At 36.7% G+C, this 27,986-nt stretch overlaps 1 protein-coding gene across 1 annotated transcript; it reads left to right on the plus strand.

Moving 5' to 3' along the window:
* The first annotated feature begins 2,614 nt into the window (after window positions 1–2,614).
* On the plus strand, window positions 2,615–27,780 carry ACADM (acyl-CoA dehydrogenase medium chain). The gene is made up of 12 exons (XM_059136565.1): window positions 2,615–2,686; window positions 6,158–6,245; window positions 9,251–9,348; window positions 9,479–9,548; window positions 10,137–10,237; window positions 11,213–11,293; window positions 13,156–13,286; window positions 16,458–16,566; window positions 21,490–21,630; window positions 22,215–22,310; window positions 25,569–25,817; window positions 26,955–27,780. The coding sequence occupies exons 1-12, from the start codon at window positions 2,657–2,659 to the stop codon at window positions 27,024–27,026; spliced, it is 1,266 nt and encodes a 421-aa protein (XP_058992548.1). The 5' UTR covers window positions 2,615–2,656; the 3' UTR covers window positions 27,027–27,780.
* Window positions 27,781–27,986: the final 206 nt, after the last annotated feature.

Raw genomic sequence — 27,986 nt, forward strand, 5'->3', positions numbered from 1 at the left:
CAAGGATTTTCTCCTCAGAAATATATCCACACATAGCAAATTTCTCATTTAACTCCAAAGGATTTTCACATCTGCCTCAAGCTTATTCAAGGGTCCCAGATTAACAATGACCTATCATTACATCATATTCCCATTAGTTAGGGGAAAAGGCAAGGGATGAAATAACATCGGAGAACTATTTGAATTATTCCACCTAAAAATATAGTAAAAGTTTTGTGGAACAGTGTCCAACTAAAAAAGTGTTTATTGAGAGCTGATTCCATGTCTACCACTGAGCAACATTTAGAAATACAGTTTGACATGAGACCACCCTATACATTACTTAATTGCAAAGAGAAAAATATACCTTTACAATAGTACAGCCTGTTAGCACCTTAATCAAATGATCAAATTTACAGTAACACTATTTGATCAAATGACCAAATTTAACCTAACATTATGACCTGAAGGAAAAGCTTCCTTGTGAAATACATTTTGTGTAAACTACTCAAGCCTCCAGGAACTTGCAGTTTATAGGAGATACAAGGTTTAGAAGCAAAAATGAATACAATCAGACAACTCAGTAATACAGTATTCTTCAGGACAACTGGCTTAGTTTCTTAAAAAAAAAAAAATCAAAATTGTTGGGGGGGGTGGTGAGTAAAGAGATTAGATTAAAAATTTGTGATTAAAAGAGACCAAAGAAAGTGAAAACCCAACTGCAATACATAATTATTGATAGGACCCTAGTTCAAAAACAAACTACATACAAAAGGCATTTAGTGGGGGTGCTTGGGTGGCTCAGTGGATTAAAGCCTCTGCCTTCAGCTCAGGTCATGATCTCAGGGTCCTGGGATGGAGCCCCCTATTGGGCTCTCTGCTCAGTGGGGAGCCTGCTTCTCCCTCTCTCTCTGCCTGCCTCTCTCCCTACTTGTGATCTCTGTCTGTCAAATAAATAAATAAATAAATAAATAAAATCTTAAAAAAAAAAAAAGGCATTTAAGGGACTACTGGGGAAATCTAAATATTGACTGGATATTAAATGATATAGAGAATAATAGTTCATTTTCTTAAATGTGTTACAAGTTTTGTAGTTATATAGCACAATGTCCTCACAGGAGATGTACAGCTGTAGTTATGTAGAAATGTTCTCTCTTTTCTGAATTTCCCTGGTACCTCAATTTTGAATTTAGCACAATAATTAACATTCTGTCTTGTGCCCAGTCTCAACAAATACATTATAAATTCCCAGAGGACAAAGTGGAAGGTTCCTGTAGGAGACTACAATAACAGGATATAGGAATTAAAAAGCTAAATTAGCATGAAATTATGGCTGGTCTTCCCCAGGCAAAAGAATTATTTAGCAAGTTAACAAGATTTAGTGGTGAGGAGAGCCTAAAGTAGGATGGTAGCAATAAAAATGAAAAGTCCTGGGGTACCTGGGTGGCTCAGTGGGTTAAGGTTAAGCCTCTGCCTCCAGCTGGGGACATGATCCCAGATCCTGGGATTGAGCCTCACATCCGGCTCTGCCAGCTTCTCCCTCTCCCTGTCGTTCCCCCTGCTTGTGCTGTCAGAAAAAAATAAAAATATTTAAAAAGAGAAAGAAAGGGAGGGAGGGAGGAAGTAGGGATGGAAGGAAGGAAGAAAAGTCCTGGTAATTACGGGGAACATTTACACTCCCCTTGCACTGGGGCTCTTACTAGCTTCCACAAAAAACGCTAGCCAAACCTGTAGAGCTTTATAAAGCCCCCAGCACTGTAACATTACAGCGTCCGTCTCCCAACTCAGGGTCCAACCGGATGAGAAGGTGACTTTAAGTAGAATTCTTCACGTGGACGTCACTTCCAACATTCATTCGCTGAACCAGGAGCTTTAAATAGGCGCGTCTTATTTTCAAGAACACTGCACACCCACGCACGTGGGTAGTAATAAATAGCCTCGGGGATATTAGAAAAGGTCAATTTTACCTAAGTGGTTCAATTCCCCCTGTTCTCTGAAGTACAGTCCATCCTTTCTAGTCTTTGGACCAGAGTCTGACAATAAAGTGCTCTTGGACTACTTAGAGCACAAACGATGTGGGTCCAACCGGTTTCCGGGACAAAGGTCAAGGCTGCCGGCCAGGGAGGAATCTTTCCGCCAGGCATGGGCACACACCGCGCAGAGGTCGCTCGCCGTGCCCTCTCACCCAGATTCCTGGCGGGCCCCGCGCCGCCAGCGGGCTCCGGCCACCGAACGCGAATCCCGGGTCCCTCTCAGCGTGACCCTTCGCTACCCCCCCACGCCCCCCCGCACCCCCCGAGAGGTGGCGTTGTCTGAACTCAGTGCTCGAGGGAAACGAAGCCTTTTCGTGGACCACCCCTCGGGACCCATTAGGCCCCAGGAGATCATCAAACACCCCCCCCCCCACTTGCCCAAGGTCGTACGGACGCGACGCCTCAGGCGTTCCAGAACGGCGCGCCCGCAACTCCTCCCCCCTCTCCTCTTCCCCTTCCGCCCCCTTTTCTGTGCAATCCGCTCCCCTCCCTCCGCACCAACAGCAACGCCGGTGGGCGGGGTGAAGGCGGGGCCAGACGGGTCAGGCGCCCCGCGCCGGGGGCGACCCTAGCAGTGTCGGACTGAGTTATCGTTTGAGTAGCCGGACTGAGTTATCGTTTGAGTAGCCGGACCGAGAGTCAACATGGCTGCGGTGTTTAGGCGTAGCTGCAGGGTGAGAGAGAGCAAGGGTCGGTGGGGTTGGGAAATGGAGGTTGTGGTGTTTGGAAGGGGTGGGAAGGAGGGAAGCCTGGGAGGAAAATAGGTGCCTTCCCGGGATGGGGGGGAGGAGGGACTCCCTCGGACTAATATAGGCGCTGGTCACTTTCAGAATGTCCTTTTTCTTTTCTTTTTCTTTTTTTTTTTTTTCCCCCTTCCTCTGGCCGGGGGAACTTTCCAAATATTTACCCCAGGAATCTCACCCCGTCAGTACGTGAACCTGTCTCTGAACTGGGCGGGGATCTCAGAAAGAGCAAAGGCCTTGTTTTTACAGTATATTTTTGAGAAAACTCTATGGCTTGCTATCTCTAGCCCAAGAAGAAATCATAAAAGTAAATTTCATCGTGCATTTGATAATGCTAGAAAGTGTAGATTTCAGACATTCTTGTCTTGGGCGGCTGCAGAGTCACCGGGAAAAGGAAAACGAAGCAGCCTCTTCTTGGGATACTTAATATGTTTAATACTCTTTGGTTTTGGTTTTGGGCTGTGGAAGAGAGCGCTTCTGTTCCGTACATTACAAAGAACCTACCGCAGAATTTTGCTCGAAGCTTGTCTCTTCTCGTGTTGTGGCTCACAGATTCTAATTTGTCTCAGTAGATGCTCTATACCATAAATATTATTGATATATTAACACAAAACTGCAATTTAAATGTCATTTATAATTGAGTTAAGGTTGTAATTGCCGCAGGCTCTGGGAAATACTTGTGGAATGTAGAGTTAAACCATCCTAAATCCAAACAGTCTACAGCTTCTATATTCTGTGTCCACTGACGCCACTCTCTAAATGGCTAACATTATATGTAATTAGCAGATAGATGGGGATTGTTCCCTGGCTGTAGCTACTTTTGTATTTTGTTTTATATAACATTTTCCTGAAAAATAATATGTAAACTTTTTATAAATTATTTTAAATCCACTAATAATTCCCTATTTAAAGTCTTGCAGACTATTTTACCTGTTTTGTAAGTTTTGATTTTTGTGCACTGATACCTAAACACACATTTAGAAGAGCCGAGTTGATTTGGTCTGATTTTTGTGGGATGGCGTTTTTCTTTATTCAGTGTAATAACCAATTAGGAGACTTAAATTGAAAGAGCAGTATAGCAGGGTGGTTGGTGGTATGGATTCTCTATAGTAAATGTTAGAATCCTGGTTCCATTTGAACTTTCTGAGTCTCAGTTTCTTCATATGCAAAATAGGAAAAAAAGTAGTGCCTTAATCCTAGGCTTGACTTGGAGATTCAGTGAATTAATACGTGGAATGTGACTGTAAACAAGTATAGCTTTGGTCTATGATGACTGAACAGTAAGGATTAGAGAAACCATGTTTTATTCCAAAGTAAATTTATTTTTAATTTCAATATAGCATTTTTATTACAGTGAAAAATCATTTATTTCCTAATTACTATTTAACAGAATATTTAAGTATGTTTTATATGTACATATCAAGGACCAAACTAGAATCTTTCACATTCTATAGAAAAGCACTAGCCCTCAAGATCCAAGCAGGAAGCTTTCAGAATATGACCTGAGCTTCGAAGAAAAATGCCCTTTCCTCACCCCAGTGCCAAAATTATAAAGTGTTATTTTGAAAGAGCTATTTAAAATATTTGACAATCTTGGGGCACCTAGATGGCTCAGTGGGTTAAGCCTCTGCCTTTGGCTCAGGTCATGATCTCAGGGTCCTGGGATTTAGGCCTGCATTGGGCTCTCTGCTCAGCAGGGACCCTGATTCCCTCTCTCTCTCTGCCTACCTCTTTGCCTACTTGTGATCTCTCTCTCTGTCAAATAAATAAATAAAATCTTTTTAAAAAATAAATACTAAAAAAAATACTTGACAGTCTTTATTGTCACTTCAAATGTAGGTGATTCTCTGTATAAGCTGAAGTTGTCACCTACAAAATGGACAGTTTCTTTTTACAGTTTTCAAGAAACATGAGCAACATATGTATACTTATGTTTCAAACATAAGTATATTGTTCAGTTTCTCTTTTCTTTGGAATATTAGAATTGCATAGGGATATTTCCATCAAATCCTTTGAAGTGTAAACTATGTTTTGCTGTCCTCAAACATTTTCAGGAAGGAGTTACGGTATGGTTTCCATTAACTTTAATAAATGCAAATGGTTATTTTTGTGTACATTAAATTGTCATGAGTATAAAAATGGACTGCAAAGGAACAATATATATATATCTGATACTTTTTTATACATTTTTCAAAAGAAATGGTATATTGCAGATATTAAGAAATGTAGCATAGCAATAGTTTAGAACAGGGTTGGCAAACGTTTTTGTAAAGGGACAGTAAATATTTTCAGGTTTGTGGACCGCATGATTTCTGATAACTGTACAACTCTGCTGGAAAAGCAGTAATAGACAATATGTTGTTCTAATAAAATTTTATTTACAAATCCAGTGGCTGCCATAGTGTGCTGACCACTGCCTTAGAATATTCTAAGAATGCCTATAGACAAGAGCAGAAAATATAGAATATAGTTTTAGGCTAATTTGTTTTGTTGAATAAAGTGAGGTATCTTAGAAAATGGAATCCTCCAAGGGGATGATTCCCAGAGGCACACCTCTGAGGCTCACCGGACAGAGTATCAAAGTTGATAGACTGGGGAACTCTTGAACACAGTACTATTCCGTCCTATTTTTGTCCCCACCCCAACTTCTCAATCACAAATGACCTAAAGCTTGTGAGATTTCCAGGATAGCAGTCCTATGTCTGCTAATACCCCTGAATATTGTTTGCCTCTGAGAAACTCCACTTGAGTAGTACAAATACTGCTGATCAGTGTTATTTTCATTGTTCTTAAAAATATTTCTTTTGGGGGCGTCTGGGTGGCTCAGTGGGTTAAGCCACTGCCTTCAGCTCAGGTCATGATCTCAGGGACCTGGGATCGAGTCCCGCATCAGGCTCTCTGCTCAGCAGGGAGCCTGCTTCCCTCTCTCTCTCTGCCTGCCTCTCCATCTACTTGTGATTTCTCTCTGTCAAATAAATAAATAAAATCTTTAAAAAAAAAATATTTCTTTTGTAGTAAGTGTTCACACATCTAATACTTGGCTTATTTATTTAATGAAGGCCTTTAAGTAATGACTTAAAAAAACTATGCTCTTGGGGCGCCTGGGTGGCTCAGTGGATTAAGCCGATGCCTTCGGCTCAGGTCATGATCTCAGTGTCCTAGGATCGAGCCCCGCATCGGGCTCCCTGCTCAGCGGGGAGCCTGCTTCCCCTTCTCTCTCTGCCTAGCTCTCTGCCTACTTGTGATCTCTCTCTGTCAAATAAATAAATAAAATCTTTAAAAAAACAACAACAAAAAAAAAAACTATGCTCTTGAGTATAGTCAAACAAGTAGCTGTACTCACTTGTAATTGCCAGTATTCTCTTATTTGATGTTTAATTTTAATAAAATTATCTTTTACAGGTCCTAAAAAGTGTTTCTCGTTTTGACTGGAGATCACAACATACAAAAGCTGCCCTACAGCATGAACCAAAATTGGGATTTAATTTTGGTATGTTTTGTTCTGTCTTTTGACTTTAAACATACTTGTTATATATGTGCATTTTTTATTGCATTGTATATGTATTTGTCTGGAATATACTTGTAAATCATCTTAGTATTGTCTGTCAATAAATAGAACCAATTACCATCCACAGATTTCCAGTCACACCCATGCTTCCTGACCTCTTTTTTTTTTTTTTTTTTTAAGATTTTATTTATTTATTTGACAGAGAGAGATCACAGTAGGAGAGAGGAAGGGAAGAGATCAGAGAGAGAGGAAGGGAAGCAGGCCCCCTGCTGAGCAGAGAGCCCGATGTGGGACTCGATCCCAGGACCCTGAGATCATGACCTGAGCCGAAGGCAGGGGCTTAACCCACTGAGCCACCCAGGCGCCCCTGACCTCTTTTTTTTTTTTCAGCACAATATTCTGTGTAGAGACCTGTGTTAGCAGACATAATATCTGTGCCCTTTTCCTAAGTATGTAACCCTAAAATAACAAATTTACTGATAGGTACAGTCTTCAAGTTAGAAATTCGAATGCAAAAGATGTGTTTTGAACACTTAGATACATAGTGCTAGGAACCTGCTAAGAAGCCAAAGCCTGTTTTGACCCTAATATATCTGAACTGCAGTTTTGTTGCTAATGGATAGGATTTAAAGTCCTGGGATGAGAGAGTCATGTGGTTTGGGAAGGAAAAGGCATAAGATCTCCCTTTCCCTTTGCTCTCTATTTTAGTATATGTGCTGCTGAAGCAAGCAAACCCGTTGCTCTCTAAAATGCAGATCCTGAAAAAAAATTGAAATAATAATCCCTATTTTTAGCATTCATCACCTCCTAAAGTGCTTCTTGCTTTAAAATTATTACCTTTTTTTTAGTTAAAAATCCATTTTCTCTGGTTTCTTGGTCTCAGAAAATAATTACAAGGCAGCTCAGATAATTAACTCATACCGGATACAAATGACAAGCTCAGAGCTCACCAGGGTTTCATTTTTGGTTTTCATTTTATGTTTTAAGATTGTTAGCTTCTTTACAGTTTTTGAAAGAGAATTAAATGGGAAATTTCAGGCCATGTGAGGATAGCAGCTTGGGGCATTGGATTTTCTCTTACTGTGTTATTAACATAGGTATTGCTATTTTGTTTCAGTTTGTCACTTACAAATTCATATTTAGTAGTAAGAAACCAGCCGGAGAGGACGCCTGGATGGCTCAGTGGGTTAAGCCGCTGCCTTCAGCTCAGGTCATGATCTCAGGGTCCTGGGATTGGGTCCCGAGTTGGGCTCTCTGCTCAGCGGAGAGCCTGCTTCCCTCTCTCTCTCTGCCTGCCTCTTTGTCTACTTGTGATCTCTCTATGTCAAATAAATAAATAAAATCTTAAAAAAAAAAAAAAAACAGCTGGAGAAATCTGATGGTTTGTTGAGTAACAGGATGGGATAGATACAGGTGTTGAGGAGTGAGATCATTAAACTTAAGGACCAGGGATAACATCTGTGGGCAGTTGTATCTGGCTCTTTCTAAAGTGGAGATAATATTTACAACATGGGATATATCTGAAGGTTAATGTACTACATATGTAAATCCGTAGTACACAGTGACTAGATTTGAGTAGGTTCTCAATAAATAATAGAAACTAGGTGCCTGCCTTCCCTGTCCTTTACTCAACCACAACCTTGGTATCTGATGGTTCCAATATTAGAAGTAATTGTGATACAGAGAACAGTGACTGAAACTGAAGTATATTTTTACTGCTAATTCATGGTAAGACTGTGAGGCTATCATGTCCTCATTCTGAGCTTTTGTTTCCTTATCTATAAAATGAGAGATTTGATTTTAGGCTATTTGATCCAACACCAAAGTTCTCATGTCTTTTACATTTTATTTCTCATATCCCTATACAAAATGATTATTATAGTCTTGAATATGCTGGCTCATTCTTATCTTTGTTTTTGTTCTTATTGTTCTTACCTGAAATACCCTATATCTCTTTTAAATTTTACCTATCCTTTGATATTTGACACAACCACATTAAAACCCTATGATAGTGTGGATTTAAAAAAATCCAAATGATCAGCTCCTGTCCTTAGTCCAACCACCACATTCATTTCATTAGTTTTATAACAATAGAATCTCATATTTTTTGCAGTTGAATTAGAGTTCTATCTTACTGTTAACTTTTGAGAAACCCTCCCACCACTTTTACCAGTTGCTTTGTGCTAATTTATAACCTTAAATTATCTGAGTTTAAAGGAAGAGTGAAATTGTAGTATTAGTAGTCTTTTTAAAAATTTTTCTTTTTTCCTTTTTTTAAAAATTTATTTATTTGAGAGAGAGAGCATGAGCGGGGTGAGGGACAGAGAGAGAAGAAGCTCCCTCGACCTAGCAGGGAGCTCCATGCAGGGCTTCATACAGGGCTCGATTCCAGCACTCCCAGATTATGACCTGAGCTGAAGGCGGATGTTTAACTTACTGAGCCACCCAGGCATCCCACATATTGGTATTCTTATATGATACAAGTTATATGGAACTTATATATAACTTATATAACTGATATAACTTATATAGAACAGGTTTTATTGGTTTATGGTCACCGAGCATGTCTCATCTCCCTGGTTGGACTGATTCTTGAGATCAGGGAGTACCTTATATTTAGTTTCATCTCAGGATTACTAAACATTTGATAAATCTGCTTAGGAACTAATAACAAGTGAAAACAATTTTTTTTTTAATTCTCACCAATTAGAAGAGAAAAACAAATTTATGTCTGTTACTCATTTGTAAAAGATAGAAATCTTACCTACGTCCTTTGGTACTTCTATTGACATAGATTTATTTATATTATATAGTGAAATCTTTCTAGTCCAAAAAGTGTGTTGTGGTCTTTGTGGTTTATTTGTGGACTTTTCTGGTTAATCAAGAGTTAAAGACTTCATTATAAATTTTCACATACTGAGTTCATAGGACATTTTTCCTCAGCTCATTATCTTGTTTTAATATTTTTTTAAATGATTTACTCTTAGAGCTCACTGAACAGCAAAAAGAGTTTCAAGCTACTGCTCGTAAATTTGCCAGGGAAGAAATAATCCCAGTTGCTGCAGAATACGATAAAAGTGGAGAGGTAGGTATATGCATTTTAAGGAGAAAAAAGTTGTTTACATTTTTTTTAAGATTATATAATTGAACTATGTAGATTTTTAATATAATTGTTTTTTTTAAAAGGTCATTTTTACCTTTTTCTTTCCTTTTAGTACCCTGTCCCCTTAATTAAAAGAGCATGGGAACTTGGCTTAATGAATACACACATTCCAGAGAGTTATGGTAAGTTTTCTTCACATTTTTAATCCTTATAATGCATATGAACAGGGAAAATGGTAAAACTCTACTCATTCTTTCAAATATTAACTGCCATTTATCTTAAGTCATTTATGATAAATGGCTTTCTACCTTTATCTTTGTTCAGACTTCAGTATTTGCCTGTTTTGAGAAACCTTGTATTCACACTTCAAGGCATTTTTCCTTTATAACTCACTTCAACCTTAATTTCATCCTAGACTCTGGTAATTTCTCTTTAGAGTTAGTCAGTTTGTTGCATTTTGGTGTTACCTTTGATTTTACATTTTGTTCAGACTTTTTTCTATGAGATAGTCACTCCTTCAGGTGAAAGAGTCAAAGTTTTAGCACAGTTGAATCAAATTTTTACAAAATCAAGTTGAAACAGGAATGCAGGTCCAGATTACAAATAGAAAATTTTTTGAAATATTTAAAACTATTTTGGAGAAGTCTAATTTGTTACTGTGCTAACTAGAACAATTTTTTTAGTTTCTTGGTAATTAAAATAGTTCACCTTTATTTCTAATAAGATCTACTATATATTATAATGGGTCTTAAAATATTTTGATTCTACAGGAGGTCTTGGACTTGGAATTTTTGATGCTTGTTTAATTACTGAAGAATTGGCTTATGGATGCACAGGGGTTCAGACTGCTATTGAAGCAAATTCTTTGGGGGTAAGTTTCTTAGAAAATTAATTGCCTAAGTGAAACGGTACTGCTAGGTTAGGTTAGTTGGCCAACATAATTTTCTTTAAAAGGAATACAGGATGGGCACCTGGGTGGCTCAGTCAGTTAAAGCCTCTGCCTTCAGATCAGGTCATGATCCCAGGGTCCTGGGATGGAGCCCCGTATCAGGCTCTCTGCTCAGCGGGGAACCTGCTTCCCCCTCTCTCTTCTGCCTGCTTTTCTGCCTACTTGTGATCAAATAAATAAAATCTTTAAAAAAAAAAAAAAAAGGAATAGAGGAGGGGCACCTGGATGGATCAGTTGGGCTCTGGTCATGATCCCAGAGTCCTGGGATCCAGCCAGGCATCACATCAGGCTCCCTGCTCTCCCCTGCTTATGCACTCTTTCTGTCAAATAAATAAAATCTTCTAAAAATAAGTGAATAAAAGGAACACAAGATTGTGCAGTGAAGCCTAGAGTTATTACTGCATAAGTTGATCATTCTGTTCCTGTTGTCCCCAGTAATTGGAGTCCTAGCTGTCCTTGTAGGGAAACTGTTTGCTTTGGCTGCTCTGTCAGTGGCAATTCTTAGGTAAGGGCAGGGCCAAAGACTAGCATTCTGGAGAGAAGGATCAGGAAGGCTTGCTGCCACTGCTGGCAGTGCTGAATTTAGTGAGCAGTTCTTAAGATGTCTGATCATATGTAACACGTTATTAATCCTAAATTTAATTCTTTGTGTATATTACTACAGTGGATTTTTACATATTACCAACAAGCCCAATATAACTTAATTTTTGAAAATACTAGATTCACAGATTTATTTCCTCTTGGTTTTAACTCTCTTAAAGGAAGAATAAAGGCTAGCCAGTTCTTTGGACTTATCCCTTGGGAGAAATTAGTACTCTCGTTTTGAATTATAGTATCTCTGAATTTACATACCTAATAAAATATCTTGCTTTTTTCAATGTCACATTTCTTTGGTAGCAAATGCCTCTTCTTATTGCTGGAAATGATCAACAACAAAAGAAGTATTTGGGGAGGCTCACTGAGGCTCCACTGATGTGTGTGAGTATGTGCAGCTGCTGCTTGGGAACAAGGGTGCTATTTCTACTTTCCGGTACATATGTGTACACTGGAATGTAACACATGAAGACAAATGTTAGCAACACATTTAGGTATAATGGTGTTTCTAGGGTACAAGACAAGTGTCATAATCTCCTAGCTTATTGTCAAGAAAGAAATACTTGATGTTTAATGGAGCACTCTGTAGTTCAGGACCTGAGTGAGTGTGTCAGGAAGTTCAGACTGAATGTATGACAGTAGGTGTTTGAACTAATAGTCTTTTGAACTAAGAAGAAATTAACGTGACTGAAAAGCTATTCTATTTGTTGAGCAAGTGGCTTGGAAAGAATATAGATTTTATTTAATTCCCTGAGCACTACTTAACAAATATTTAAATTGGATTTTTAAAAGATAGTTATAGGGGCCCCCACCTGGCTCATTCAGTGGAACAGGTGACTCTTGATCACAGGATCATGAGTTCAAGCCCCACACTGTGCGTGAAGCCTATTTAAAAAAAAAAAAAAAGATATTTATTCATATATACACACACACACACTGAGGACCTATTCTGAAAGTATTTTTACATAAGGATTTTGAATTTTGTTTATAGGCTGAACAGATTTCAATTTAGGGTGTGATTGTGATACCAAAATATAGTAAATTGTTAACAGTTTTGAACTAATTGTGAAAATAGGTCTGAAAGACTAGAAAGTTAAGAATCAAGGTTTCTCTTTTCAGGTACCTTAGTTTTAGGCAAACTGCTTAATAAAAACATTTATACAGATTTTTTAATTAATTGGTAACTCTTAAATCAGAGTTTAATAGGCTAGTTCTCAATATTGTCTAAAATTGACACATTTAGATTGTTTTGCTGTATCCTGTATAATACTAGAAATAAGCTAAAAAAATTTTAGCATGGAGTTGCTTAGGAGAACCTTCATTAATGCACTGATAAGAATATTTATAATTATTGTTTATAAATACGTATTTCTAAGATAAAAGTGTTTAAAAATAGTTCAAGTATTTTAAATATTTTTTGGCTGTTTTGTGTGTTACCAGTACTTCAGTATATATAAAAATAAATTTACTGTAGTCCCTGTGTTATTCTAACTTCTGAATTAATAAAGGTTTACTATACATTTTTCCCCTGCTAGTGCATAATGGCAGTAAATGTACCCAGAATATGAAATCAAGGGTGAAAATGAAAATAGTCAATTCCCTTACATGCATAGAATTTACATGTTATGGGACTCTGCTACTTTGGAATTACAAACTCTGGGTAACCCTGCATTTATCTCAATATCATTTGCATTTGTTATTCTGCGTGGAATACACATTCCTTCTTCATCCCCAAAGAATACCTTTTCCTTTTTGAGACTTGATGTGAACATCACCTTTGGAAAGCTTTTCCTGACACCCTAAAGCTAAACTAGTTTCACAAGATCATTGTGTATGACTGTAGTACTTAGATATGTAATTACAATATAGTTAGTATTCATCTCCACTATTGTGGAAATCTTGAAGACCAGTCTTTTATCTCTAGTTTTTCCATCTCCTGATTCATAACCTGGTACATAGTAGATACTAAAGAAACATTTGAATAATGATTACATGTGAATAAATTAACTTGACGTTATCTAACATTTTGATTTATATGGTTTATTGATATCCTATATCTGGTTTTAAGTTATATATTAATGTTGCTACATTTGAGCAGTTTATATGATTCTCTGAGAATATTTTATTTTTAGGTATTTAAAAATATTTAAAATACTGGCTTCAAAAATAAAATACACTACTGGTTCTAAACATTCATAATTTAATAATTAAATTTAAATTATTTTTATTGCTTCTATATATTTAAGGCTTACTGTGTAACAGAACCTGTAGCTGGCTCTGATGTAGCTGGTATAAAAACCAAAGCAGAAAGGAAAGGAGATGAATATATTATTAATGGTCAGAAGATGTGGATAACCAATGGAGGAAAAGCTAATTGGTATGTTGTTTAAAACACCTCTATATATTGCTTGTTAATTACTTCATATAAGAACCTTCTCTGTCTCCTTGATTTTAAAGTACCACAATTAAGGTAAGTTTTAGGGGTGCCTGGGGTGGGTCAGTGGGTTAAGCACTTGCCTCTGGCTCAGGTTGTGATCCCAGGGTCCTGGTATCCAGCTGTGGCACCCTGCTTAGTGGGGAGCCTGCTGCTCCCTCTCCTGCTCTCCCTGCTTATGCACTCACTCAAGGTCTCTCTCTCTCTGTCAAATAAATAAATAAAATATTTAGAAAAAGTAAGTTTTATTCATGGAACTGGAATGTCCATAAAAGATCATAAATAGTTCAGTTATTTTTAAAAACTATTTTTAAGCCCTGAATTATTTCTTCAACCTCACTCTTCAGAAGTTTAATTTGTAAAAGAAAATAAAACAAAAACACCTGCTGTGGTTGAATGTGAATCCATCTACGTGGCTTAATATCTCCACTGGCTATACTAGCATCTCCTTGGAACTATTCTCTGAAGACTGTGGAAAAAGGAAAGCCATTGGTATAGTACACTTCTCTGATTCTGAACAACAGGCGAAGACAATCTTAAAACTCAGATTATCTTTTAGGAAAGACGGAATGTTACTTTAGTAAAATCTAAAGGTCAAAGTGTATAGGTCTAAAAACAATGACGTGAATTTCAACAAAGGATTATAAAATCACCTGCAGTAAAAACATTGACAAACCTATTTATACCATTATTTGTGGAAAAAAGATGACAGTAAAATGGATACCTGTAGATTCAGTAGGAACCAACACTGTGATGTCTAAGAAGGTAATGTAATTTCTGGCTGAAATGATAGGAATACAACACAAATGAGGGGAAAAGTGGTAATAGTTCTGTATGATACATTTTAAGACTTGCATTGACAAAATGGAATAAGGTAAGAAGCAAGTAAGTATCCCTCATTAGGAAGAGTCTAGGAAACATGTCCCGTGAAGAGTAAAGGAATTAAGTTAGTTTAGAAGAATTATGAAAGTTTTGGAATAACATCACACAGAATAAAGAGCAGTGTTGTACATTTGCTTCAGTAAGCCAGTGGAATTAATGGGTCAAAGTTAGAAAAATGGGGCGTCTGGGTGGCTCCGTTGTTAAGCATCTCTCTTCCGCACAGGTCATGATCCTAGGCTTCTGGGATTGAGCCCTGCATCACGCCCCCTGCTCAGCAGGAAGCCTGCTTCTCCCCCTCTAACTCCCCCTGCTTGTGTTCCCTCTCTCGCTATGTCTCTCTCTGTCAAATAAATAAATAAAAATCTTAAGAAATAAAGTTAGAAAACTGTAGACATAAAAACAAGCTTTCCAACAACAGTGCTATCCAATGTTGTTGAGTTGTCATGGGAAATGTTTTTACCCATCACTGCAAGTATATAGATAAAGACTTCTTAGGATAAGGGGTCGCTGGTGATTGGAATAATGAACTAAATGGGCTGTTCCTACTTGTCTGCAAAAATTCTGATTCAGTATATGTGTGTGCTCTGTAGCGCAGTTCTCTAGCAGGTAAAGCATTATTCCTGGGAATGAGCCTACCAGGAAATTATTTATTTATTTATTTATTTATTTAAAGATTTTATTTATTTATTTGACAGGCAGAGATTACAAGTAGGCAGAGAGGCAGGCAGAGAGAGAGAGGAGGAAGCAGGCTCCCCGCTGAGCAGAGAGCCCGATGCGCAGCTCGATGCGCTGCTCGATCCCAGGACTCTGAAACCATGACCTGAGCCAAAGGCAGAGGCTTTAACCCACTGAGCCACCCAGGCACCCCAAGGAAATTATTTATTTTAAACCTATCAACCCCTTTATCACTGTCCAGTATTAAGGAGGGCTGTATGATTATCTTTAAGTAAGTCATCATGATAACAGAAAGTAATAGAAAAATGAAGGAACTATTAAAATAAATCTAACAGTGCAATTAGAAGTTTTCATAATTTGGGACGCCTGGGTTGCTCAGTCGGTTAAGCCACTGCTTTTGGCTCAGGTCATGATCCCAGGGTCCTGGGATTGAGTCCCGCATCAGGCTCTTTGCTCGGCAGGGAGCCTGCTTCTCTCTCCGCCTCTGTCTGCCACTCTGCCTGCTTGTGTACATGTGCTCTCTCTCTCTCTCTCTCTCTCACAAATAAATAAAATCTAAAAAAGTTTTCATAATTTTAAGAATTCGTTAGGTATAATTCTCATGTAGTAAGATAAATTAGGTAATATAAGAAACTAGAAGATAATTTTTACTATTTTTTACTACTATCAAGTAAAAATTGTAAAAACCCACTGAGTCACCCAGGTGTCCCTGTTTAAGGAATTTTTTAAAAATTCTCCTATGTCGGGCCATTTAGAACACAGGTTACATTTAGATGTTTTTACATACCTCATGTTTCACTTTAAAATCAATTCTGGGAGGAGCACCTGGGTGGCTCCGTGGGTTAAGCATCTGCCTTTGGCTCAGGTCATGATCACAGGGTCCTGGGATCAAGCCCCGCATTAGGCTCTCTGCTCAGTGGGGAGCCTGCTTACCCCTTTCTCTGCTTGCTTCTCTGCCTACTTGTGATCTCTGTCAAATAAAAAAATAAAATCTTAAAAAAATTTTTTTTAAAAATCAATTCTGGGAAAAATTCTGGAGGGAAAACCTGGTAAATATTCATAATAATTCAGCTATAACAAAAACAGTGATTTTGCTGCAAAAAGAAGACAGTAGGCAGAATACAGGTGTCTTTATTTCATATATTACTCCTTTCGCAGGCAGCCCTATTTGTTGTCCTTTTCCAGATAGCTTGTCCCTTAAAGAGTCATACTAGTTTTGGGAAGGGAAAAATGCCATTTCCAATATGATACATACTTTTCTTTTTATATTGTATAATTTTGATATGAGGAATTTTTACTAAGAACTCAGACTACTAAAAAAAAAAGTTAAATACCATATTAAGTAGGAAGTAGACCTGGGTTAAAACACTAGCTCTGCTACATTGTAAGTATGTGACTTGGGCAAGTTTTTGACCTCTCTGATTCTTCATTTCTTAATCTGTAAAATGGGAGAATAATAATTGGGATTTTTGGGAGGACTAAATGAGATAGCTATCACCATGTGTTGTCTGTTGATGTCACTATATTGTCATCATATCCACATTATATATGTAATAGGTATTTCTTACTGGCTCGTTCTGATCCGGATCCAAAGACTCCTGCTAATAGAGCCTTTACTGGATTCATTGTGGAAGCAGATACCCCAGGAGTGCAGATTGGAAGAAAGGTAAAGTGTGTATATATCAGTGATTAAGGCCTCAAATACTATTTTAACTATAAATTTCAGAATTACTCTTTTAGCTTTCTTTATTGAAAACATTTTCTTTGTACTAAGTTGCAATAAAAATAAAGCTTCCTCCCCTTCTTTTTCTTTTAAGTTTTTAATTCCAGTTAACATATAGTGTTTCAGGTGTACAGGATTCATAGTGATTCAACACATCCATACATCACCCCTGTGCTCATCAAGATAGGTTTGCTCTGTAACCCCCATCACGTATTTAACCCATCCCTTAAAAGTTATGTTTTGATATTACCAGGTGAAATAGTCTATATATTATAGCTGAAGATTTTAAGTTGAGAATAATCCTTTTGATTCATGATTTGGAAAACTGGTTGTTCCTGGTGCCAGTCTTTAACAGCTCTGAGGTATAATGAAGCAGAAATGCAGCTGCCACTTATGTGGCCTGCCCAATAACAGAGTTTTAGGTTTCAGAAGATTTTCCCACTCTTTGCCCTTCCTCACAGCAGCCTTTTGGTAGGATAACTAGCATTATGCCCACTGTCGTGATTAAAACAATATCCCAGGGGCGCCTGGGTGGCTCAGTGGGTTAGGCCGCTGCCTTCGGCTCAGGTCATGATCTCAGGGTCCTGGGATCGAGTCCACATCGGGCTCTCTGCTCAGCAGGGAGCCTGCTTCCTCCTCTCTCTCTGCCTGCCTCTCTGCCTACTTGTGGTCTCTCTCTGTCAAATAAATAAATAAAATCTTTAAAAAAAAAAAAAAAAAAAAAAAACAATATCCCAGGGGCGCCTGGGTGGCTCAGTGGTTAAGCCGCTGCTTTTGGCTCGGGTCATGATCTCAGGGTCCTGGGATCGAGCCCCGCATGGGGCTCTCTGCTCAGCGGGGAGCCTGCTTCCTCCTCTCTCTCTGCCTGCTTGTGATCTCTCTCTGTCAAATAAATAAATAAAATCTTTAAAAAAATTAAAAAATAAAACAATACCCCAGATCCAATAACACCAGTAAGAGAAAATTCTGTGCCTGAGGAAAATATGGGAATGGTAAAGAGCCTTGGATGTGGGAAGGCCAGAAATTTTGTTTAAATAAGAAAAGAGGGCGCCTGGGTGGCTCAGTGGGTTAAGCCGCTGCCTTCGGCTCAGGTCATGATCTCAGAGTCCTGGGATCGAGTCCCACATCGGGCTCTCTGCTCAGCAGGGAGCCTGCTTCCTCCTCTCTCTCTCTCTGCCTGCCTCTCTGCCTACTTGTGATCTCTCTCTGTTAAATGAATAAATAAAATCTTTAAAAAAAAAAAAAGAAAAGAAAAGAAAAGATACTGTAACATATTTGAGAACTGTTGAAATTTGGGTGTGTGGAGATAATTTAGCACTAATATTTAAAGTAGACTAAAGAGAAAATTTTAAAATTTAACAAATCAAAGAAGGAAGAAATAAAGTGTTTAAAATCATTTTAGTGAGAGCAAAGATTATAACTTTGAGACTAGGAAGAGGAGACTTAATTTTACAACTTTAAAACTCTTCTCTGCAAAATGAATTTGTAAAAAAGAAAACCTAATGATGACCAAATGATGTCTATATTGAAGGGAAAGGAGAAATTTTAGAAGTTTATTAATAGTTACCAAAGGTTATGTAATCCTGTTTTATTAAAAGCCATCAGAATCGTTCTGTTGTACTCAAGCCTCTTGAAAATGGAAGCATTTACTAGAATACGGAAGAGGGGCAACTTCTCTTTGAGGCCACAGAATATTAAAGGTGGAAAAATATACACATTATTACAGTCTGTTCACTGAATGTTGAAAATGAGATCCAAGTAAATGATTTACACACTTAAAGGCAGAGTTGAGATCACTACTACAGTATCCTAGGAACTTGCCCAATGTGGCTTCTTTTTTTTTTTTTTTTTTTTAACATTTTATTTGTTTGTTTGTTTGTTTGTTTGTTTGACAGAGAGAGATGGAGATCATAAGTAGTCAGAGAGGCAGGCAGAGAGAGAAGGGGAAGCAGGCTTCCTGCCAGAGCAGAGAACCCAATGCAGGGCTTGATCTCAGGACCCTGAGATCATGATCTGAGCTGAAGGCAGAGGCTTAACCCACTGAGCCACTCAGGCACCCCTGCAATGTGGCTTCTAACCCTGTTTTTCTATATTCTCTTTTAAGAGTAGATATTAAAGGTAGACTGTACTTCACCAGTGTAATTATAGTGAGGTTGTTGTGTATAACAAAGTATAAGTTATAAGAATGGATGTGTTTCTTCCAAGTAAATGGTTTGTTTTTATTTATGTTCTATTTATGTTTTCTTTTTAAGGATGGTTGCAAGAAAACTTAAGGCCAAATTTATGGCCATTTCTAGAAAATGCAAAGGACCTAACAACTTACACTGTTTTTAGTACTAAACCCAGTCTCTTTTTTCCCAATTTTCTCACTTAAAATATATCTCTAATTCAGTAAATATTTATTATTGAGTTCATCCTATATACTAGGCACCATTGTGTTATTGGGGATACCATATGGATCAATACAGACAAAAATCCCTGCCTTTGGGGAGCTCACTTTCTAGTGAGAAAAACAGATAATTATATTATATATATTTAAACCTCCTTAAATCTTTTTTTGAAATAAATGGTCATTTTATAGATTTGTGATATTTAATATTTTTAAAAATGCTTTGTGTTTTATATTTCATCTGGCTTGAGAGGAGTACAGGAAGCATTTTGGTTTTAAATGTTTTAGTGTTTGGAGGTGCCTGGGTAGCTCAGTCAGTTGAGCATCAGAGTCTTGGTTTCAGCTCAGGTCATGATGTCAGAGTCCTAGGATTGAGCCCCACCACCTCCGTACTCAGAGGGGAATCTGCTTGGGATTCTTTCTCTCCCTCTTCATCTACCCCTTCCCCCACCCTTGCTCATAGGAGGACAGGCTCTCTCTCTCTTTTTAAAAATAAACCTTTTTTAAAAAATGTTCTAGGGGCACCTGGGTAGTTCAGTGGGTTAAAGCCTCTGCCTTCTGCTCAGGTCATCATCCCAGGGTCCTGGGATCGAACCCCACCCACATCAGGCTCGTTGCTCAGCAGGGATCCTGCTTCCTCCTCTCTTTCTGTCTGCCTCTCCGCTACTTGTGATCTCTGTCAAATAAATAAATAAAAAGATTTTTTAAAATGTTCTAGTGTTTGGAGTGAGTCTGGGAAACAGGCTAGAGTGAACCATTTTTGTAAACAGTGTTTTCTCATTATGTTGAGTGAAGGTCTGAGTTATTGATTTATAAAAGACCAAGACAAAAAGACCAAAAAAAGAAATGTTGGTTTCTTTCTTGGTAAAACTATATATCTGGTTGTTACCATTTCTTCAAGCCTAGAAGCAGATCAATACTATTTAGGCAAGCAAGTTAAAGAGTTTATTTACAGCTCTGTGCTCCCATTTTCTTTGCTGCTTACGATGTTGATTAAAAATGAGATTAAAATTTTTTTCCTTAGGGATAAGAGTCACCATATCTGCAACTTCCTCTCAGATAATTCAGCAAATAATGCTACTAGTTACACACACAAAACATAGAAATAAAGCAAATGTGACAAAATGATAATTGGTGAATTGAAATAAAGGGTACGTAGGTATTTGTTACATTACACTTATGGCTTTTCTGTTTGAAAATTTTCAAAATAAAAAGTTGAGGGAATATAGTTACTTTGGCAGTTTATTATAAAATTAAATATGCACTTACCACATACCCAGCACTCCTAGGTATTTATCCAAAAGAAATGAAAACAAATGTTTAAACACAAATGTTTATAGCAACTTTATGTGATTGCTAAAAACTGGAGTGAGAGGGGAATGTCTATCACTGTTGAATAGATAATGGATATATGGTACATCCCCATAGTGGAATACTACTCAGTAAAAGAAAGAAATTACTGAGCAGCAGCAATATAGGTAGATTTCAAAAGCACTTTGTTAGACACAGAAGGCACTTATTACTTGTTATTATCATTCTACTTCATATGACATTCTGGAAAAAGAAAAATTATATGAACGGAAGTCAGATCAGTCATTGCTTCAGGTTGGGAGTAAAGTAAGGGAGTTGACTTAAAAGAAGTACAAGGGAGTTTTGGGGGGTGCTGAAGTATTCTGTATCTTGATTGTGGTAGTGGTTCCATACATACATTTGTCAAAACTGTTAGAGATTTATATGTAAAGAGGGTGAATTTTTCTGTATGTAAATTCCACTTCAGTAAACCTAATTTTAAGAAAGAGTTGACACATTTTTTTGCTAGCTTCATTAAGCCTAATTAACCATCCTGAATCAGAGTATGTTTGCTAAATGCTTTTCCAGACATTGATGGTAAAAAAGATAGCCTTCAAACATAATGAAATTTGCCTTTTTTTTTTTTTAAAGATTCTATTTATTTATTTGACAGAGAGAGATCACAAGTAGGCAGAGAGGCAGGCAGAGAGAGAGAGAGGGAAGCAGACTCCCCGCCGAGCAGAGAGCCCAATGCCGGACTTGATCCCAGGACCCTGAGATCATGACCCGAGCCGAATGTACGTGTAGATCTTTAGACTATTGTTGGTTTCAAAGTTTGTGAAACATTGTTTTAAATTAGGTGTTGACAAACTTGTTTTGTAAACTTCCAGTTTATAACTATTTTAGATTTTGAGATCCACAAGATTTCTGTCCCAGACTACTCAGTTCTGTTACTGTAGCAAGAAAGTAACCATAGATAATATGTAAACAAATAGGTAGTGATTCTAGTCCAATAAAGCTTTTTTTTTTTTTTTTTTTTTTTTTTTTTTTTTTTTACAAAATAGGTATAACCCATCATTTGTTAACCCCTGTTTTTAGATAATTGCAGAAAGTCCTAAAACAGGTTAAAGCAAAAATTCATACTAGCTCAAAAAGTGTTCCTTAATATATACTATTTTCCTTATTAGGAATTGAATATGGGTCAGCGATGTTCAGATACAAGAGGAATTGTGTTTGAGGATGTGAGAGTGCCTAAAGAAAATGTTTTAATTGGTGAAGGAGCTGGTTTCAAAATTGCAATGGGAGCTTTTGATAAAACTAGACCTCCAGTAAGTAATATCAGTCACTTGACAATCTTTAGAGGATCTTTTATTACATTGAGTAGTTTTATTTTAACGTGGTCTATTTTGTATGTATTTCTCTTTTATTTATTTTTTTGGTGTGTATTTCCTTTTTAATATCTAATTAAGGTTGGAGAGATACTATAATTTTTCTTTTTTAGAATTCATCAACTGTCTTATTGCCTGTTACAGAAATTACTTTAGCAAATACAGAATTACTGTAGTTACTGCGAAGTTGTTACAGAAAGGCAGTCCATACTCAATCATTCCTGCTGATTGTGCTCATTTCCTGTTCCCTTACTCATTAGGAATAAGTTCCCTAAGAAACTTTCCCTTGTTGAACAGAAGGAATGACTTTCTAGGCTGTGATCCTCTGCCTCATAAATGCTTTATTTAATTCATAAAAAATATAAATTGAAATGCTTGTTCTCTCCCACCCCTTCTTTTGCTGCCTAAGGGTATAGGTCATCTTCTCTTTATATAGTCCTTAACTTAGAATTATAGGCAAATAGTCATTGAACTGTATTTTAAAAACAACAGGAACTTATGCTTTGTAAATGTTAAAATATTAGGTAGCAGCTGGTGCTGTGGGACTAGCACAAAGAGCTTTGGATGAAGCTACCAAATACGCCCTGGAGAGGAAAACTTTTGGAAAGCTGCTTGTAGAGGTAATTTTGATACTGAACTTGCTGTGTTCAAAGCACTCAGATTAAAATCCAGAGTTTTTACAGTGGACTTCTGTCAGCCACACTGGCCCTTTGCTGTTGTCTTTACCTTTCCTCTTTCCCCCCAAATACCACTACCTCATTCGTTTTACTAACGAATCTATCTTCGTCACCCAATGTAAAACAACACCTCCCAACACTCTATATACTAATCCCACTTGGGTTTGTTTCCCCATAGTTCTTAACTCCACTCAACATTATATCTTGTATGTGTTTGTTTATTATAAGTCTCTCCTTACTCTCTCATTTGAATGTAAGCACCATATGGGCTATGAATTTCTGTTTTGGTAACCTTAAACTCCTAGCATTTAGAATACATTTCCACTATGAACTTCTATTTCATCCATTCAACAAATAGTAACTGAACACCTACTATATAAAATACTAGTAATCGGATACTTTCTCTGTTCCAAGCACTGTTCTAGGGGTTTTACATGTATTAACTCACTTAATCTTCACATTACTGTGGAGTGGGTACTCTTGGTCTCATTTATTTTATGTAAAATTTTAGGTTCACCTAATACGTAATGAAACCAAGATTTGAACACAGTTGGGACGCCTGGGTGGCTCAGTTGGTTAAGCAGCTGCCTTCGGCTCGGGTCATGATCCCAGCGTCCTGGGATCGAGTCCCACATCGGGCTCCTTGCTCAGCGGGGAGCCTGCTTCTCCCTCTGCCTCTGCCTGCCATTCTGTCTGCCTGTGCTCGCTCTCTCCCCCTCTCTCTGATAAATAAATAAAATCTTTAAAAAAAAAAAAAAAAAAAGATTTGAACACAGTCACTTAAAGAGTCTGTCCTTTGGCACATTACATGAGCTATTTCTGGGAATAGAAAAGAAGTTTGACATAGACTCTGTACTTAGGAACCTTTAACTTTTCTATGGAGATACGATACATATCCTAAAACAAATATTAAGAAATAATATAGAGCTGTATAAGATTAAATCCTGAGTGAAGGCTTATAGACTGGGTTAGAGAAACCAAAAGGCAAAACTGTCATGGATGGGCCAGAGACATTACAGGGATTCTGAGACATTACAGGGATGATGTTTAGAACAGGATTTCTCAAAGCATGGGCTGAAAAGAAACTGAGTGAGACTCACTGGGATTTTTTTCATTAACATCTCACAGGAGAAGCATAGGTATCTTATACCAGGTTGCCAAAGTTGTGGTGATATAAGGGCTTCTATTTATTGCCAGTGGGAATATAATTCACTCTTTCTTTTATGAACAACGTTTTGATATTATATATCAAAAGTGGTTATTCTGCACCTGTATTTCACATGTATCTTTCAGTTTTACTCCCATATGTGCAATATGACACGTCTATAGCTTATTCATTTCAGCATTATGTTGAAACTGCCAAATATAGAAACAACCAAAATGTTGATCCACCATACAGTGAATAGTTTACAGCTATAAAAAAAAAGGTGTAAAGAAGTTCTTTATATATTACTATAGAAAGCACTCAGCTTTATTGATAAGCAAAGCAAAATGAAGAACCATCAACATGGTAGGCCAACATATGTGTAAAAAAGGGAGAGGCTGTAGATGTATTTGCTTATATGTGTTTATAAGATCTCTGAGAAGATGAAAAAATAGCCTGGGTACCTCCAGGAAGGGGAATTAAATGGGGTTGGAGATGGCAGGGATGATAGAAGGAGGGAAGTTTGAACTTCAAACTGGTAGATGTATTACCTATTCAAAAAAAAAAAAAAAAAAGTGTAAACTAAAACAGAACAACTTGCAAGAATCATTGGCTTAGAAGAATGGGCACAATCAGGCAGAAGGAAATAAGGGAGGATATTCTTGTTCTATGTAGTAATTATTTAAATTGGTTAATAATTGCCTCCTCTTAAGACATATATACCATGCTACTCTCAAGCAACTTGTCACATTCTGGAATAGTGTGATTTTTAGAAACAGTAAATATATGAACTTGCACAGCTCAGGTTTTTGTCTTATGTGACATTTGGTGCATATTAGTCTGTACACAGTCAACTTGTGTGGTTTTTATAACCTCTTAGTCTTCAAAACCCATTTTGGTGTTGCCTATGATACAAAGCATGTTTTTATAATTTTAGTATTCTCATTTCTAAATGCCTATAGGCCTTCTTTAATGTGTATTATTTTAAAGCATATGTTCCATTCCATGTTCATTGTAGAATAATTTATGTGATACAGTATGAGCAAATTAAGTAATAAAACTGCTCCATAATCCCATTGTCCAGAGATTATTACAGTGACCATTTTGCTCTGTATTCTTTCTTTCTATGAATATATTTTCTGCAACCATACTGTATATTTGAAATTTTCACTTACCTATACATGGTGAACATATTTCTACCCTATAATAGTTTGGCTATACACCTAATAGAATACTTACTGTCTTTTTTATTAAAGGTGTTTGTCTTATGTCTCCTCTTTGATTATGAACTTCTTCTAGAGGGGGGATAAGAAGCATTTTTTATTTGTCCTTTTCTTGGGGCTTACTTTCCTCTGTCAGCATCTATAAAGTATCACATCATTTTTCACTGTGTCTGTAATAATTTTCTTTAAAAAAAAAAATCCCAGCAGGGGCTTCTGGCTAGCTTAGTCAGTAGAGCATGTAACTCCTGAGCATGCAGTTGTGAGTTCAAGCCCCACGCTAGGTGTAGAGTTTACTTAAAAATACATAGATACATTAAAAAGAAAAAAAAGGTCCCAGCAGATACCCAGGAGGAGAATACGCATAATTTTTATGGTATTTTTGCCAAAAATACATAACTTCATTCCAGCTCAGAGAAAACATCACACAAACCTGAATTGGGGGACATTCTACAAAAAAAAAAAAAAAAAAAAAAAACCACTCAGTATTATTCAGAAGTGCCAGGGTCATAAAAGACAAGGAGAAACTGAAGAATCTAACAGTCTGGGGAAAATTAAGAAGAAATAGCAGTTGAATTTCTGGATGGGATCTTTGAACAGAAAAGGATGTTAGTGGAAAACTTGCCCAAATTTAAATAAAGTATATAGTTTAGTAGATAATATAATAGTAATCTTAATATTCTGTTCTTGATCTTTATACTGTGGTTATGTAATATGTTAACATTAGAGGAAGAAGAGTATGATTTTTTAAGTCTAAAATTAGTTTTAAAGTTAAAGTTTTAGGAGAAAAACTTTTAAATAGTTATTATCCTTAAACTTTTTTCTTTCTAATTCTAGCACCAAGGAATATCATTTTTGCTGGCTGAAATGGCAATGAAAGTTGAACTAGCTAGATTGAGTTACCAGAGAGCAGCTTGGGAGATTGATTCGGGTCGCCGAAATACCTACTATGCCTCTATAGCAAAGGCATTTGCTGCAGATATTGCAAATCAGTTAGCTGCTGATGCTGTGCAGATTTTTGGAGGCAACGGATTTAATACAGAATATCCTGTAGAAAAACTAATGAGGGATGCTAAGATCTATCAGGTAAGGTTAAAAATGATTTTTGTTGTTTCTTAGGTAAAAGAATATTCACAGATGACAAATTATTTAGGGATTTTATGCCATTAGAAATAATAAATTATCATAGGGGAGTACCTCAGTCAGTTAAGTGTCCAACTCTTTATTTCAGCCCAGGTCATGATCTCGGGCTCCTAGGATCAAGCCCCACATTGGGCTCTGCACAGGGTGTGGAGTCTACTTGAGATTCTCTCTCTTCCTCTCTCTCTCTCTCTGCACCCCCCCCATGTGCTCTTTCTAAAAAAATAAATAAAATCTTAAAAAAATAATAAGCTATCATAGATGGCTAAACCAAAGCTTTAAAAACTAATTAACACAGAAGAATGTTACCTTTAAGTATATGACTGAGAGAGTAGGTTAACAAAGTAAATGGTATAAACATGTAAGTATATGTCTGGATCAACCATCTTGAATCTTAACATCTACCTAATTGTAATCCACCACTTGCTCTCCTAAAAGTATGCATATCATTTAAAATAAACTATTTTATTTTGAATCTTTCTCAACAACTGTTGTATCAATTGAAGCCTTATTTGGGAGTAAAACAACTTGGAAGAGATAGTGATAAAGTGTTATTAACCATTTGATAAAGGTTCATCTGAACCATATGTAACAAATTGCTGGGGGTAGATGTTTAAACTGGAAGTAAGGACTGGCTACTTAGGAATATCTAAGTTAAAACCAAGTCCTTCCAGCATTTTTTTCTTTAGAAACTCTGTTCCTTAGTCAGCAAGAGAGAAAATCTGGTGTAAGAGTAAAAATGGGAAATAACTGAAGATGACAACTAGCTAAAAACAGTTCAGAAAAGTTGGATAAATATTTTAGCAACATTAAACTTCAGGTTTCCAAACTTTTTGAAATATTGATATCCTTTGATTTTTAAGGTACTCCCAAAATTTTGGTAAATGATTTTTTATAAGAGAATTATAGTTTCATGGTTTCACAAAATCATGTTTCAGAATCTCTATGGATTACAGACCCTATATATGGTTTGATTGAATTTGGTATTACAATGGAGCTTATGGTACTGTCCAAAATATTGAGGAAGTTGAAGTATTTATGTACTGAAGATATTTCACCTATGTGTATTCTTTTTTCTTGCAGATTTATGAAGGTACAGCACAAATTCAAAGACTTATTATAGCCCGTGAACACATTGGCAGGTATAAAAATTAAAGAGAGAGCTATAGAAACATGATTAACTGTTGCCTGATTAGAACACAACCTACTGTTTAAGCTCCAAAGAAGAGAACAAGCTTTAAGATTTTTTCTGCTAAAACTTTAAAATAAGTACTCTTACACTAAACTCATGCAGCTGATTCTAATACTAGTTTTCCACTTTTGTTTAGCTTTATGACTTGCTTTTTCACAAAAAGATTAGGTTTCATTAAAGTTATGTGTTATCTTTAGTACTACTGTACTTGAATTAAATTAACCTAGAAAAGCACATTTGTTTTGTTACGTTAAGCACTTAAAGTAACAGAAGTTCTTTTGATTTCAGTATTTTTCCAATGACATTTTTGAAAAATGGGCTTATAAAATTATTCAGAATGTTTCAAAATTTACACTGAGAAAGCATTATAGGATTTGGGTACCATCAGATAACTTGATAGTGTCTTTGTAGACTTAATGGTATTGGGGGGAATTCGTTTTGCTACAATTTGGAAAGCATTTGTTTTCAGTTTTGTACAATAATACTCAAAAATTTGATGTTCGTAATTCTCTCACCATATAATAACCAGAAGTTATTGAAGACCTGTTTAATTCTAAATCTGCATTTTACTTGCCTTATTTAGAAATAAATAAAATCTGCCTTAAAATATTTTTATATGAGTCCTGGTATCTGGGTAGGCTTTGGTCTGTTGTATACAATCTCATTTCATGTGCATACATTATAAAAAGAAATAAAATTGTTGCGTGCCTACTAGTATATTTGTTTGTATTCTTTCCAGGGTGTTTTATTACTTCATGTAATAATGTATGCTTGATTTATTTACTGTAATGGAAAAAAGTCATGCTCTGATTTTGAACTCCATAAAGTTACCTCCTCGTTTTTCACTAGATGATATTATTAAACATTTCAAAAAGATAAAATCACATAAGAAGCAAAGTTTGTGAATTTAATATTTCTTTGTT

Source organism: Mustela lutreola, chromosome 10, assembly GCF_030435805.1.
Source record: "Mustela lutreola isolate mMusLut2 chromosome 10, mMusLut2.pri, whole genome shotgun sequence".
Lineage (NCBI taxonomy): Eukaryota > Metazoa > Chordata > Mammalia > Carnivora > Mustelidae > Mustela > Mustela lutreola.

Excerpts from the sequence above, each read along its gene's own strand:
- ACADM (XM_059136565.1), top strand. The coding sequence starts at position 2,657 with ATGGCTGCGGTGTTTAGGCGTAGCTGCAGG. Across the intron at positions 9,549-10,136 it reads ACACATTCCAGAGAGTTATG|GAGGTCTTGGACTTGGAATT; the intron begins GTAAGTTTTCTT and ends TTGATTCTACAG. Across the intron at positions 11,294-13,155 it reads CTGAGGCTCCACTGATGTGT|GCTTACTGTGTAACAGAACC; the intron begins GTGAGTATGTGC and ends TATATATTTAAG.